Below are 16,700 nucleotides of genomic sequence, written 5' to 3' on the forward strand. Positions count from 1 at the left end.
ATTTCTCTCCTGTGCCTGGTCCTGGTCAGCAGCGTTCAGCCCCCCCTGAGCTCTGTCTGCTCTGCTCCACCTCCACATGATCCCGGGACACAGTGCTCTGCCCTGCTCAAGTCTCTCCTGGCTTCAGTCGGCTCTCTCACCTGCCCCTCCACTCCCCCTGCTCTGCTTCTATTCTATCCTCATCATCGCTTCATCCATAATGCATTACTCACACTACTTTGGCTATAGCCTGTCCGCTTGGAAACTCAAACTGTTTTTAAGAGCACCCCAGTAGATTTACAACTTTCAAAATGTTTTTGATCTCAGCAATTTCTATTTTTATTTTATTTTATTTCTTTAGGCATAAGAGCAGGATAGTTTTACCTTCACTTCTGTAGTCCTCTTGAGAGCTGAGCAGGTTTTGGGATGACAGGGTATAACTGGAGAACGGGGACCAGTCAGGAGTGGATGGTCCACTGTGCTGAGGTCTGCCACGGGAGCTGAGCAACGACGAAGAGCTATCCGACTTCATCCGTAAAACTGCAGCTGCGTATGTCATAGGCCGTGCAGCTACTGATTCTGTAAAGTCTAGGGAACAAGAAAAGAATATGAAGTAATGTTGGCATATTTGGCATCAAGAAATTTTATTTTTTTGTTCAGTTTTCAACAATCAAAGCATGAGGAAATGAATTATCAAATGTTTTTCTCAAAGCCTATGCATTGTTTGGGTTTTTTTTTTTTTAAACAAAATATAAAAATAATAAATAAATACATAATAATAAATATAATTAGAGCAAAAATAAATAAATATAGGAAAAAATAAATAAAAATAAATGTATAGAATGCAGTGATGACAAAGTTTGTTTTCACACAAATTTCCACTTGAGACTGAAACAATGAGGACTTTAATTTTGCCTGTGGCTTACTTACATCAAACATAGACTTATTATTAACTCACTTCATTTATTTAATTTATATAAAAGCTATTAATTTTGATCTGTCAAAGTTATAAAAATCCTAATTTTAGAAATGCTGAGCAAAAAAGGAGGTTTGCTATCTCTCACCAGCATCACTGAATGTAGATTGAATATCTTTGTGAAATGGAATTTACCTGGGTAATAACAGCTATATTTCATCCACTATGAAAGAATAATGTAACTAATACATCACAATATGAGTCTTTCCATTGAAACAACATGAGAGTATTTCTACAGGGACATCTTACTCGGGAGGGACAAAAGGTCAAGGTTTTAAAATGCACAGAATAACTTTAATGGACTCATGTTACACAGTTTTGTGATTTATGTTATAACGGTGTTTCCTCATCACAAACATACCTGTTGTTTTGTTTCATCCACACATGCTTAAACACAAACCCTGCATAATTAGGATGTTCCACCTTGTGCTCCACTGTTATTTTATACTACATACTGCCCTGGAATTGCCAGTCTCTAATGAACTAAAGATAAAAGATATCTGTTCACTTCAAAACTACTGCTTCATGACATCACAATGTGCAACAGAGCATTTTGAGTTTTGGAGATGTAAACAGACTAATAATCCGGGATTACTCAAACATGTGTCAATGAAAGAAAACACAAATGCAGGTACGCTTTTGGAAGGTAACATCATTTTAACCTGGCTAAAAGCTCACAGGAGCTCACAAGTCATTTTCATAGGTCACAATTTCCTTTAGGTGTGAACAAAGGCAGTTTCATTTTGCAGTTAAGATTGTATTTATTATTGTACATTGTTTTTTTTTTTGTTTTTTTTTAACTGCACGAAACCTGTGCTAAAGTGACATAATGTATTTCTGAAAGTCACTAACCAGCTAAATATATCCTACAAATTTTATCAATCAATTAAATGAATGTATTCTATAGAATAACGTGTGTATTAAAATTAAACTTAGCTTTTATTTAGTGGTGATATGCTTCAAAGAGAAGACCACAATTACAGAACAATGTCTGATAATAAATATAAAGAAATGGACAAAAACCATCGAGCCTCTCACATGGGGTATAAGGAGGGGACTAATAAGAGACTGGGGAGTGTTTGGCTCTACATGATAAAATAGAAATGAAGTAAACTGAAATATAATTATGTAGCCTTAGGGACTAGTCCGATGCAAAAAATACTTCTATCTGCAAACAGGAAGTGGCCAATTACTACACTGCATATTCAGAGAAGAGACACTATTTAAACTCCACTAAAAATAATACAATTGTGTTTGGTAAAAAAAAAAAAAAAAAAAGCAATTAGTAGTTACTTTTTTCTCTAAAATCATGGCATTCAGAGGAAATATGTTGACCCTTGCACAAATTTGAAATCAGCACATATTAAGAACACTGTAGGCAGCAATTGTCTTAATTTAGCCTTTTCCTCATTAAGTGATTGTGAATACACAGCAACATAAAAGTCTTAAAGTCAAATGCATAACAATTACAAGAGTCAATGCTGCTAAATCCAATAAAGTTCATTCAAATTAACCTCATAAACTGCCTCCAGTTTCATTTTGTTCCCACTCTCAAATGTCGTGTTAAAAAAAAGAAATAATTTGCACTGACAATTAACTTAATGTCTTCTTATTGTATTGTTCAACATACTTAAAGCTCATAATTAAGAACAATGTGTGTTCTTTACAATATCATTCTGTATTCTAAACGCCAATTTCTATTCTATTGTCTGCTAAATCTGATGACGTTTTGGGGGAAAAAGAAGTCAGTGCAGCAGACGAATGGCAGTTAGGATTATTCAATCAAACTGTATTTATACATCTCTTGTCAATAATGATTTCATTGAGTGTTAAACAGAACATATATCATTGAAATATATGTCATCAACATCAGCTGTGTCTGATCTGAGGAAAGGTTCAATTTAGTGTGACAAAAGAACAAAAGTAAACTTTGCTGAAATGTTTTTCTTGGTGACAAATGCCACCTTTATTTGACAAAAGCATCAGGTCTCACGATCCACCTCTCTCTCAAATGGATTTGTTGAAAAACTGGCACCAGCTTATTGAACCGCAAAGTCTGTTTCAATTTCAGACATTTACAATCACTTTCAAACATGGCACACCAATAATATAATAAAAATAGTAGCTATCAGACCTGTCAAGATAATTACTATATTGATTTATCGTTCTGTAAATTATAGTAGAAGAATCATTTTAGGGGTCAATATTTTTGACAGTTGAATATGTAACATAGATACAGTTTTGCAATTTATTTATTACAGTTCATGTTTTCATGTCAATATTGTACACTATTGTCTTGTCTTTGTACGTATTGTGTTTTCTTCAGCATTATTTCTATTCTAAAATGTGTTAGTGTATCCTGCAGGCCTATTAGATGTTATTTTAAAAACATGTTAACACTTTATAACAAATGGAGCTACATATCTAATAGTTTAAAATGAAAAACTTGATCACTGATAATCTTGAATCTGGCTCACACGGTGGCCCGCATAGGCTCAATCCTTAGACCCAATTACAAAATATTTCTGCATGATTTGCCCAGTATTACAGTCCTGGGTACTCTACTTCCTCCCAACACTGTAGATAACTATACTTCTTATTGTTTATGGGCTAGCACTGCCGTTATGTAGGGCAGACCTCAGCAAAATCACCTCAATACTGAGATTAACTCCACTTGTGACCCTATAATGATATTAAGCATATTGAATACTTTTTGATTATGTGTGGTGATGTCTTTATTAGAGAGCTGCCTTTCATCTACTAGACATGATTCATTAATAAATATAGAGGGGATTTAGCTCTGAAACACAGACCAAGGACCCAATTGAATCTGATTTGGGCTGATCTCAGGTTTGGAGGAGCCTGCCCACAGCTGGGAGGGAGTGGTGTGGAGAATTCATTTGAATAACACACTGTAAGTTGGTGAGGCGCTCGTGGGACTCAAGTAGACGGACATGATTAGCCGTAGCCTGTAAGATTAATGAAGACCTTCACGGGGAGATTATATTGACTGAAGCTGATTATGCTTGAGACCATTTATTCCGCAGAATATCATTACAGATAGAACAATCCATAGATCATATGCGGCCTCAGCTCACTCTCCATTACAGCAGACAGCTCACTAAAACCCAGCCTATTTCCTGATCCGGTGTTCTGCATCAACCTTGACAAAAGTAAGTCATTTGAGAAGACACAGTCATTCTTTATGATGAATGGGATTAATGTTGTCATGGTTTTAATTGAGTGCGTGAAGGTATACATTTGCATTAATCCGTCGTCAACTTAATCTAGAGAAATGATGAGAAGGAGCAAAGTTTGATGACAAGATGATTCATATTCTTTGTCTGGATTAGGGGTAATTTGAGGATAAGATCATGTAAAATGAGTTGGCATGATTTTGGACCTACCAAATAGAATACAGATTATCTCATCATCATAGCCTCTTTTTGATTGTAGTATACACTAGGCAAAACAGGACCCCTTACAATTATGGGTCTCTGTCTGTGCTCTGGGTAGTTCTAAGATAGCAATTTTTAAAGTTCTGACCACTCATACTGTTTTTTCACATATAAAAAACACCAACCAATTTTACAAAATCTTGAAAAAAGCCTAAGGTATTCAGAAACAAGATTAGCATGAATAAATAGATAAAAATAGATAGACTATAATTCTGAATCTCAATATGTAAATAGCAGAAAAATGAGAGGTCACAAGAATTTAAGCAAAGGCAAAGCAGAAAAAACACATATTTGCTGTTATCATTGTTTAAGTGGTCTAAAGAAAGAAAAGCTGATGGAGAAGTTGAATTTAATAATAACAATAATGCCTTGGATTTATAGCAGCATTCAAGATACTGAAAGTTAGTCCTATAGCCAATGTTGCCCTGGGACTGACTGACAGAGATATGGCTGCCAATCTGAGGCAACGGCCTCATTCACACACATTACGTTCACACATAGACAAAGTGTATTGCTCAAGGAAACAACAACAGTACCAAAAAAGTGAATAAACTTTACTGGTGCATATTGTTCATTTAAAGCAAACAATACCATTTAAAGGGTGCCATCCTCATCAAAAACATACCTGGATTTGTCTTTTGTTTCATTCACACATGTTTAAGACACAAACCTTATATATTTAGGCTGAGTTCTTTTCTCAAACATAAAACATTTCACCTTGTGATGTCATGCAGTAATACAAGAAGTGCTCCACGGTGTTTTTTAACTGCATACACCTTAACTAGAATCATAATAATTCCAGGCCTGGAGTTGCCAATCTCTACTAAACAAAGGGTAAATGAGAAAATATGAAAACTAACTGCGTCACATGATATCACAAGGTGAAACAGAGCCTTTTGAGTTTTGGAGATGTAGATGGACTATAAAGGCTTAGTCAAGCTTGTGTGAATGAATCAAAGAGCAACATTTAATATAAATGTAATTCAGTTTGATGACAAGATGAATTTCATTATTTAACTCCATCAAGTCTATTTTCGGTCACAGAAAATGTTGGGTCTGAGCACAGAGGGCCATTGTTCTATTATGTTCTTGTATCTACTCACAGAATCCCATGGTGCTGATTAAACTGATGATCACAGTGAACACCAAAGATGCATGACTGCCAAGACAGCCAATGCAGCCAATTTTCTCGCTTTTTTTTGCTTCACTTTGTAACAATAGAACGAGCTGTCAAAACTTTAATTCTTCTGCCAAGTCGAGAAAGTTCACAAGTCTCTGATGACTAGATTAAAACGGCGACTATTTTTTCACCCCAACATCCTCACTATACAAAATGTAGAATGCGATACTTATTAATGCTTGAGTTTTCTGATGAATGGCATTGAGTATTCATGTGGAGAGGCACCAAGCTCCTATGCAAATGCAGAGGGCATACATCAACCACAGTCCCCAGTGACTTCAGAGGAAACTCTGTATTTTAAATGTTTACTTTGTATACAATCAGAGTTCTATTCATGTTTTAGTGTTGTTGCATGTATACAAATATGTCTATATTTCTCTGCATTCAGGAGCATGTTTGAGTTCACTTGTTTGCCCTTGATGGAAATTACTTTATGTATTGATAGAGAGGGCAGGCTGCAGAGGCAGAAAAATAATAAATAATATATAACATTACAAAGGTTTCGTAATTTATGTATTTCAAACATACTTTTCCAGATACTCTTCTATTTCTCTTAAAAGAGGCACTATGTAAGTTTTGGGTGCAGGGCCCAAAAATCTATTCTCCATGAAAATATTTTTTTGGCTAAAATGTTCCACAATTTTGGCTAAAATGTTCCACAAACTAGCATTAAACTAGCAATCTCACTGTAAAAAAGTGACTTTTAATGAATAAAATATTAACAATGTGTGTAATACCAAACCATGAAGACAGAATTCACAAAAAGTATTCTAAATATACAAAATTGTTAAATATTGTTGAGCTGTATAAATAAATAGCGGAATGCAACACGTAAGTAATTAGTTTGTCATTTTAGCTCATAATTCAATTTTCAACAGGTCAAATTTAATCATATTGCAGAAAAAATAACACAAGTTTTAACAAAATTTTTTCCACTATTACAAAAAAAAAGTACTACGATAAATATTGACCCACAAAAAGTATTCCTTCATTTATAATATACTGGTCAAAGTCAATATAGTAATTATTGTGACAGGCCTACGAAGTAAAAAGATGGTTATGAGACTTGCCACACCACCTAAAACTTACATGCCCCTTTTCCAAAATATGAATTTCATTGTAAAGCCCGAGTGCTACAGGTACATTGTAGATAGAACTGACATTGTTGTAAGGTGAACATTTAAAAATCAAATCCAACATCACTGCCCTTACTTGTGCTATTTCCATATCGGCAGAAATAAAAGGCTCTTGAAAGCATAGACAGGACGAGGAACATAAAGCAAAACAAAAGACCAATGCACTCAAAGAGAAAAATGTCAGAATATTCAGAGAACAGTGGGTCAATAATCCATTATAGCACACGTCATGTCAAAACTATCATAATAGACAACGGCCACATCACACTCCTCCAGAAAAAAGCTGCCCATCGCTCTTGCTGCTGATAACATTGAAACGCTGTTCAAGTGCGTTCTCTTTCTAAAACCTGACACTTTAGAGATAGTGGTAAAAGCAGATTCGGCTCTCTACTGTAAAGACTGAAGTGGTACTTTTATGGGTTCATTCTGTTACAGGCATTATTGGGCAAGATGATCCACTTTACCTTAACATGCCAAAACAGTAGGTTTATTTGGGGGAGGGGCTCAGCTGGCTTTATAGTAAGAGCATGTCTATAACGTTATGTAGTATTGTTTGCTTAGGTGCTATTATGCAAAAACTAAGGAGCTCACGCTCTCCTGAGTCCATCATTTTGACTTCTACTGATTTCTTGTACAAATATGATCAAATATATATTAAAAAAAGATATAATTTGCTTTTAATTTTTATTAGCTGAATGTATTTATGCTATCATTTTAACTACTTTTTATACAGTTTCAACAGGAGTTTGAAGTAGTTTGAACTTTGTGAACGCAGTAAGTACAATCCTGTGAAACATGCCAACTGTCCATAGGCGTTGAACTCTCATACCTGTAAGGCCACTGACGATAGAGAAGAAGAGAAATGGTTTCCATGGTGACCCCATACTTGTTGAAGAGGGTCCCTTCTGCAGTGTTAGCAGGTCTTCCTCTTCATTAAAGCTATACTGGAAGAGAGAGAGAGAGAGAGAGTCAGTCTGCTGTCTAAGCATCTGATGCCTCACAGTCACATCTGTATTTTCTTATATGTATAAATCAATATTGACAGAGCTCTGAAGTGGGACAAATTAAATGGCTCAATGATTGTTGGAGAGACTAACATTAAGTATCTAAACTACGGCTGTCTACTAACTTGTTTTATGCCATAATTCTCAAGTGCCTTGTGAGAGCCAGGGCAACACACATGGAATAACAACGCCTTTTTGTGAATCACTGAGATTGGCCATACAGTTCAGAGTATAATTTAGAAACAATTCGGATTTTATTTATTAAGAAAACATGACTTATGTTTGGGCGACGTCAGTGTCTCATGGAGCAGAGCCCTGCCCCTGGACCTGAAGCTGTGCCTGAAGCATGAAACAGAGTTTGTCTGGAAGGTGCCACACCAAACAGACCCGCTCCAAGGTGGCTCCAAGCCAACTGTGTCAGTGCAAAAGAGGCTAGGTATTTGTTGTAGGCCTACCACAAGTTTTGTTTAACAACAATATTAATTCAAATGTATTTATTTATATATTTTACCTTAAGGTTTTTTAGACCAGATATCAATATTCATTTGCTAATCCCAAAATGAATACCTGTATTCTCAATATAATGTGTTTTACCCCTGAACAAAGTGGTGTTTTCTTTAATAAGGTGATATATGAGCTCATTTAGTCTAATACAAAATACTCACATATGGTATTTATTAGAGCCCGCCCGATATATCGGTTTGCCGATATTATCGGCCGATATGGGCACACGGAGACATATCGGCCGCTATCAGCAAGCATATCGGCCGATATTTCACATGGACATGTGATACGTCGTTATAAATCTTAGACTCTCTAAATTACATTTCTACATTTAATCCAATTTACAGACAGATAAATGTCCAAATATGTGGCTCCACATCAGTATTTATCAGCGGAGTCATTTGTCTGTGTGTGTGTCCGTACTGTCCCTGAACACACCCCCAGAGTCGCGTCACTCACGTGTGTTTGTTTACACTCGCAGACACAGATCCAAACACTGAGATTATTTTCTTTTTACGGACAATCGGTTTGAGTCTGGATTAAAAGGACATTTATTAGTGCAGACTTGTGATGTGAGGAGGAGCCTGTGTGAGCGGTGAGTGTTGGAAATATGTCGACTTTGAAGCTAGTTTTGGCTATTTGTGATTAGCTGTTAGCTGCTGTAGCTCCCGCACATAAACAGTCTGTTTTCTATTGGTCTATTGTAAAGAGACTACATTGGCCATATATTTGTTACTGGACCTGCATTGATATGTAAATGAGCTGTGAATAGAGGTGTAAATTATGACTTTTGCGCATATAATTAATTACCGCGGCGCGCACGCATTTATGGCTAAAGGCTAATAGCGCTAGTTTCTTGACTAGATTGTAGTGATGGGTCGGTCATGAACGAAGCGGCTCTTAGAGTCGGCTCTTTGAAGCGAACAATGGGAGCCGGCTCCTTATTGAGAGCCGTGTTTTCGCTTTCTCTCACTTTTTTTCTCTTTACGCCACGTGCAGACTCGTGGTAGTTTGACAGCGGCTAAAAACGAAACTTTCAGAAATCTGCGTGTGCATAGGATAGAAAAAACTTGCATATTTGGCTGTAGTTCAGCATAAAATAAATAAACCAGGACTAATCTTGGGCTCGAGAGACGGAGAGAGATAGAGACTGAGTCCCGACACTCAGTCCTGGTTCAGTTTTGGTTTAGTCCTGTTTTACACATGGTTTACATCTGTTTTAGTCCCAGTTTAGACCTTTTTCAGTCCTGGTTTAGACCTGATTCAGTCCTGCTTTAGACCTGCTTGCAACAAAACTGAACTGGAATACCCACCACTAGCTGCTAGAATGTGATGCAAAAATGCCATTAAGCCAACCTACTGCCTGTAAATATGATGTAAAGAGGCAGAATAACAATAAATGTTGCCTAAATAAACCCAATTTAAAACCCACCAGAGCCAAACCTAAGTTTTTTAAACAATTCAACATTTACAGTGAATTTTTACATCACTAAATATATCGGCAATTATATCGGCTATTGGCAGCTCCAACTCCCATTATATCGGTTTCATATCGGCCACAACAAAATCCATATCGGCCGGGCTCTAGTATTTATGTCACATCTTTGGTTGTTTGGAACAAATCACTGCTTCTAAGGAAATTTCAGAAATCGCTTTCCTCTAACCCTTGAACAGTAACCACACCAGACTTAAGCTAAAGTTCAAGTAGGGCTGGTCAGATGGCTGGCCTCTGTAAAGTGACCTCAATTACACTGAACATCTGTGCAGGCAGCCAGTTAATTCTGAGGCTACAACAGTTAAACCTTCAATTAGAAGAAGCCATGGCGCTCAGGGCCTAATTGTGATTTTGGTTCCTTTGTCCCTTTTATAGAGGTGAGCGCTCCACTTGAGGAGAATAATTAGCTCCATCCTCGTTTTATTCTAATTTACTAGATAGTGTTGTAGATTGTGTGTTGTAATAGACTGATGATTGGATGACCTGTGAGATAAGACTTCATCAACAGACACACTCCCATGGCAAATTAGTAACACAGTACAAACGCACAAGGTTATGTTCAATAAAATCATAGCTCTTTTTCTTTCCTGTTCACCTGAGCATATCTTTGGGGTGGGTAAAACAAAACAAAAGTCTGCCTCCTCACTTGACTCTGATATAAATCCACCCAGGGCTAAATCAGGTTCCCTCCTTATATCGCAATTTTCAATTTTATTTCATATTATTAAAATGAGGTTTCATTATTAACTTCTAGAACATACTGATGGTTATTAATTGGCATTTGACACAAAAATAGTCACATTTCTTTCTCCACATGCTCCACATCCTTTTACTCACTGAGTATTGTCTATATTTATATATTATAACCTTATTATATATTATAAAATATATATTTATAATTTTCTATATTTAAAAGACCCAAGATGATCATTGACAGTCAAAGATGATCGATTGAAATTTGATTAATTGCAAGACCCTACCTGTCACTCACACTTGCATGGTGAAGGACGACCATATGTGGACAAGTACATACTTTAACCTCTTAATTGCAATATATTAATAAGTAAGTGTACCTTAACCTTAATGCTATGTTTAAAAGAAAATGTAAGAAGTAAGTGTGCTCTAACTTTTTACTTTTTCTGTACATAAGTGCTGGTCAGGGGTCTCTCACTCTGCATGTGTGTGAAGCATGTGGCGATGGAACAGGATTTATTGCTTGTGTCGACGGCTCACCTCATTTACTCTGTGTCCTCCGTGGACCCACCAGCAGCAGGGCTAGTGGCTCAGACAATTAGTGGTGAGCTTCTGTTGTTTCTAGAGAGAAAAGAAGAACAAAAAAACACAATGTCATAAAGGCAGACAGTAATAACACAATAAATAAAGAAAAGCCAGTGTCACTCCTGTGCTTTTATAGTTATTGTGTCTTGTGTCTGTCCTCCTTTGTTTGTTTCATCGTGTAATTCTGTCTTGTCGTGTGCAGCGGTGCTCAAAAAAGCAACAAAAGTCGGGATGATTTTTCATGTAGCTTGGAGCTCTCACTCACTTTACTCACTGACAAGTCTGCTGACTAGACAGCTGCCAGATGCCTCAGGATTTCAGATCTGGTTTGATTTCACTAAAGGACTAAAAAACATGTGCGTCACTGTCAGAAATGCATGGCCGAATGATCACAACTGTTTTTTCACGAGCATTAAAAAACCCCACACACACCATTTGTTCGTTTGTTGTGTCTGTTACGTAGAGCAACACAAACAGTGAGTTGTGATGTTGTTGTCCAAATGTCATTTTTGTTAAATATATGGCTTTAGTCCAGCTGCTCATTCTGTCACACGCAATTAATTCTGAACACATTGTAGTAGGACATTCATTTTTTGGAGCTAAGTGATGACTTTTTAGAGAAAATATCACCTGATTCTAATGAATAGATATCTTTGATTACATTAGTTACAAGTGAATAATTACATCTCAGTTATGTTATTCCCAGATCTCATTTTTCCATTCAAACTGCTCTACTCTAGAACAGTTTCTCCTGCACAGTACCTTACACCCAGCACTCTACTGTTTAAATACGGGGTAGTTGACAGTTTTAGCCATTGTCCCATGTAGACTTGTCATGATAACTACTATATCGACTTATGGTTCAATATATCAAAGCTGAAACTATATATTCTGAGTCTCATAATTTATCATGTGTACATTTTCTTTGAATTAGTGTTGAAATTTCTGTTATTTTTGTTGTAATATGATAAAATATGAGCTGTAGAGAGTTGAATAAGTAACTTTTATGGTTAATTACTGGTTAATTCTGCTGTTTATGTGTTAAAAAGTGTTTGCATAAATTATCCTGCTTTATTGTTATTATGTCAGTGGCACAAAGTAGTTTCAGTATCATCACAATATTTCTACATTGCAAAATTGTACTTCAAAATAAAACAAAAATAACTATCTGTATGAATCCAGTAGAGCCGGTAGAGACGGTATATTTCTGAGGCTCGCACATCAAACGTCAATGTCCTGCAAATAACGTAGACTTTCCATTTCAAGTACTGAATACAAAATCCATTGTTGTCTTTTACAATCAATAAATAGTTCTGACAGTCTGTTTGAACATAAATCTATTATTTGAAGTCTCAAAGGCACAAGGCACAAAGCACAAAGCGTATCATATAAACAAAAATTACAAAAAGTTCCTCTGTAAAAATAACATATTTTTCAATTATCTGTGATGACAATAAGCAAGTGTCTGACATGTCAACTGTCTGGCTTTCATCATGAGAGAACACTGGTCCCTTGTGTGTATCAAATGAAGTAGAACTGCTCTCAAAGTTCACTCCACTTGACGCTGTGTCTCTGAGCTGAGCCAGACATGCCATTTGAGGACTCAGCTTCACTCTCCGCCAATCATACTTACAATGGAATAAAGACGAACTGGGCAAAGCCTCCACAAAAGTAAAAAATGTCTTTCCATTACACTAATGCACATGTCCACTTTGGTCCTGAAGGCTTCACAGACACTGGCCAGTGTTAAACCTGAAAGCTCCTGGACTCCAATCCTTTCAAAAGGGTCACAACATCAAACAGGGCCAGGCTTTCTCACAAGTTATGTACTTTCAGAACTTCAGATCCATCTCAAGTGCCTTTAAAACCAAAGTTAAGCTCAGAAAACTTCAAAACGTTCACACTATACTATTATACTATTACTTCTAACACATTCACTTGAAATACACTGAATCTTGTATTCATTATAATGTTTTATACTGACAAATTATGTAGTTGAAATAATGAAAAGACTGAAGGCAGCTTGTTAGCATCAAGAATACAGGCTCAGATTAAGCTGTGCTGTTGATTTACATGCCTCTGTTACCTTGGCCATGGAAACAAATCTGCTGAAATAAAAAAACATCAGCAAATAAGTTGCATCAAAGATTTTCTGAACACACATAGCCCTGCATAACAGTGTAGCAATAAAGCATGCTGCCTCTCTCGCAGCAGAGATGACCTTTTCCACCTGCTGTACAAGTAGCCTACAGTATTACTCACCAGAAGCAATTGTAAAAGCAGTGCTTCTATAGGAGCAGTCTAAACTTCAGGGCTAATATAAATGTTTGTCTTGTATTTATGGGACAGTGTTCTGCTCTCTACAGCTTCCATAACCAGGTCAAGGACTCTTCACAGTCACAGAGCACTTACGGTTCACTGTACATCATCATTTATACCATTTATTTTTTATTTCAAATGAATTTTACATATCTACCGAGCCAAAGACAGTTGTAGGAAATAATGTTATACAAATAAAACTCTTATTAAATAACATGAAAATCTAGCAACAATCAGTACCATTAAAGATCCTTTTATGGATCATTTAAGATTATTTAAATTTAATTATAGTGGAAGATAACCATGAGCTGCAATAAATAAATAAATAAATAAATAAATACCACAACAAAACAATATAAAACAGCATAATGAAACTAATGCAAATTAAAGGTAAAAATGTATTGACTGATACCTTAATATAGAGCTTACTGTGACAAACCTAAGAGTCAGATATGAAAAAAGACCAAAGCAAGCATTGTTTTCCTCAGGACTGTGAAATGATGTGCTTTGTTACATGTGATTGCATAAAAGTATCTGTGGGCTGATTCAAGCCATCTGTTTGTTTTTAATTAAGGATTCATGTAAATATTTATGTCACTATATTCATCAGTATGATAATTATGTTTTTCAAGTAGGATACTAATACTATAATGAATGTGTTAAATGTTGAGTTGTAAGTAAGTTAATGCAATGAGATCAGGCACGCTCCTTTAGTTATTATGTTATTATGAGATGCCATATCACACCCACTGCTTTGACTGAGAGTCTACAGTAGAGTAGAGTGTCTGTGTTTTAAAGAGGATGCATTTCTTGATATAACTTGAGCTGACTGAATGTCCTTAAACTGGTACAAGAGTGCACTGACTTATGAGACTTTATACTTGAAATAGTTTGACATCATATGATGGTGCAATTACATTCAATACTTCCTGATATTGTACCACAAATCCCATTTGTAGTATAACAACAAAAAAAGTGCTATGTATAACACACTATTGATAAAAGTTCCTCCCTGAAGAGACAATAGGTTTGAAGAATAAATCAGGAGCAAGACATTCATTGGGACCTTCATTCTCCTACTAAAATATTAAGACAAAAATGTTACATGTCTCAATACGGTAAAAGTAAAATAAAATAATAAAATAATAATAAAATAATAATAGGAATGCAGGGATCCAAAATGGGTATCAATATTGACACCGATACAGAAAAATTTGCTGGATCAGATCAAGTCATCCAAAATCCTATTTGGACATTTAAATTGATGCAGTAAAACTATTTTACTGGTTGTAATTAGGGATGGGCATTCGATTAAATTTTCTTAAGCGATCGTTGGGAGAATTAACGATCAATTATTAACCGTAATGATTAATCATTAACGTTTTTATATTAAAATTATGATCATTATTATTACTATTACTGATCAGCATAAATAAACTCAACTTTACAACATATAAATCATAAACCACTATAGCACCACATCAGCCCATTTGATTTTATAATGTGTTTAATACAGCTTTGTCACATTTGTTTCCGTCATACAGAAACGAAACTTAAAACCATATGGCTAATTTGCATAAACTGTAAATGCTGGAAAAAAGCAGCTCTTTCCTTGTGCACTGATGTACCAGCTTCTGTCGGACTAAAGGACACGACTCAGTGGAATACGACTGTTCTTTCTGTGTCAGAGGGATGTGCTGCTCATAGTGAGTCTATTCTGTGTGTATATCCTGTTGGTTACTTTATTTATTTTGGCTACTGTTGTGATGAAAAGACTGAAAAGTGTTTGTCTTTTGGACTAATGCGCACTCAACTTTATGCTGCATATACATACACCATGACGAAACCGGGATACTCAAAAAACCCGATCATAATCCGGACACTGATGTGCATTTAAATACACTCATTGAGGGATACTGTCATCTCCAAGGAGGTGTGCCAGAGCTGAAACGTAGGAGTATAAGGCCACTACTCCAGTCTTTGCGTTGTCAGATGCAGCCTCGTCTACGCACGGTAACCTACATTCGGTTTGTTGATTAAAAATGAACGTGATCGACGAAATTCTTAAAGATCAATTATCCATTAGTCGACTAATCATGCCCATCCCTAGTTGTAATTGTCCCAGAAAGTTACATGAATGACAAATAACAGCTACGTCTTATTTTTATATTTTTGTAATTGGCATACTTAGAGCTATAGTATCAAAATCAGAACTGAAAAAGCTGGACCGGTACATCCCTGATACAATCAATTATGAATGTGGATAACTAAATACAAATGAAGGACAATAAACCATGGAATGACTTCTTCCTATGTGACTATTTACATCTTGCCCCGTACATAAATGTATTAGAGCAGTACAAAGGCAGACATCAGCAACACTCAGCCCCAGCCCAGTGCACTGTCGAGGGTCTCCCCAAGCGCTATTATCTCGTCCATGTTTTGTTCTTCTATTTTACCACCAAGCAGCCCCACTGTCCCAGGCCTCTTGCTGCCACTTTTCACCCCTCAGTGGTTTTAATTGTCCTGATGACCTCAATCAAAAGACAATTACCAAAGGGAAAAGCAGTGCAGCCAATTATTGTCTTCAACAGCACACCTGAATGGGTCCAGCACCTTCCATCCAGATACAATTACATGAACAAGCGTTGCGTCTGTGCAATGAAGATGTGAAGTATATGTGAAGTACAGGCCTGAAATACAACATAGATGCTGTGTCCTCTGAGCAGAGCCACTATCACAATGCACCAATGACACTTCAAATCCCAAATGAGCAAAGCACTTGAAATGGTGCACGAAGAGCCGAGGGTCTGCACAAGAATCCAGGCCAGGCACGGATGAGGGAGAAATAGGTTAAGTCCGACTCTGCTTTAAGGTGTTTTTATCATTTTGTCCAACTACCTTTGCATAAGTTGTTCATATTTTAATTCAGTAGGTTAAGCAATTATTAGTATCATCAGTGGTAAAGGTGCACTGCATTATTTTTGGTGGAGGGTCCGTTACCAGCTTATCTCCATGGAGATGTTGCCTGGAATGTTCCACAGTATGGCATTGCACTTGTTTATACACTTGTTTATCTTTACACAGCAGGTTACACTACAGGGTCAAGTTACATGTTAGATCTGTGGAGAGGCGAGCCTACTCACAATAAGATTACAAGTTTTTAAGTCAATAAAAACCCATGTTATTGAGTAACTGCAAGATGGATACACTTAATGCCAAACAGGGACATTTCAGACAAAACAACATATCCATGGAGACAAGCAGATGGCATGCCCTCCACCAGAAAAGTTACATAGTGCACCTTTAAGCAATAATCATGATTACCATATTTTCCGGACTGTAAGTCGCTCCGGAGTATAAGTCACACC

At 36.5% G+C, this 16,700-nt stretch overlaps 1 protein-coding gene across 1 annotated transcript in view; it reads right to left on the reverse strand.

Moving 5' to 3' along the window:
- Positions 1-16,700, reverse strand: part of cntn5 (contactin 5) — a 79,707-nt gene that overhangs the window by 48,986 nt on the left and 14,021 nt on the right. Inside the window, exons 2-4 of the mRNA XM_055166958.1 lie at positions 10,966-11,046; positions 7,559-7,673; positions 364-567 (exon numbers count right to left, since the gene is read on the reverse strand). Coding sequence (XP_055022933.1) covers positions 364-567; positions 7,559-7,613 — 259 coding nt within the window. The 5' untranslated portion in view covers positions 7,614-7,673; positions 10,966-11,046. The remainder of the gene's footprint in view (positions 1-363; positions 568-7,558; positions 7,674-10,965; positions 11,047-16,700) is intronic.

Source organism: Boleophthalmus pectinirostris, unplaced genomic scaffold (assembly GCF_026225935.1).
Source record: "Boleophthalmus pectinirostris isolate CB_2022bp ecotype Guang Dong unplaced genomic scaffold, ASM2622593v1 HiC_scaffold_9, whole genome shotgun sequence".
Classification (NCBI taxonomy): domain Eukaryota; kingdom Metazoa; phylum Chordata; class Actinopteri; order Gobiiformes; family Gobiidae; genus Boleophthalmus; species Boleophthalmus pectinirostris.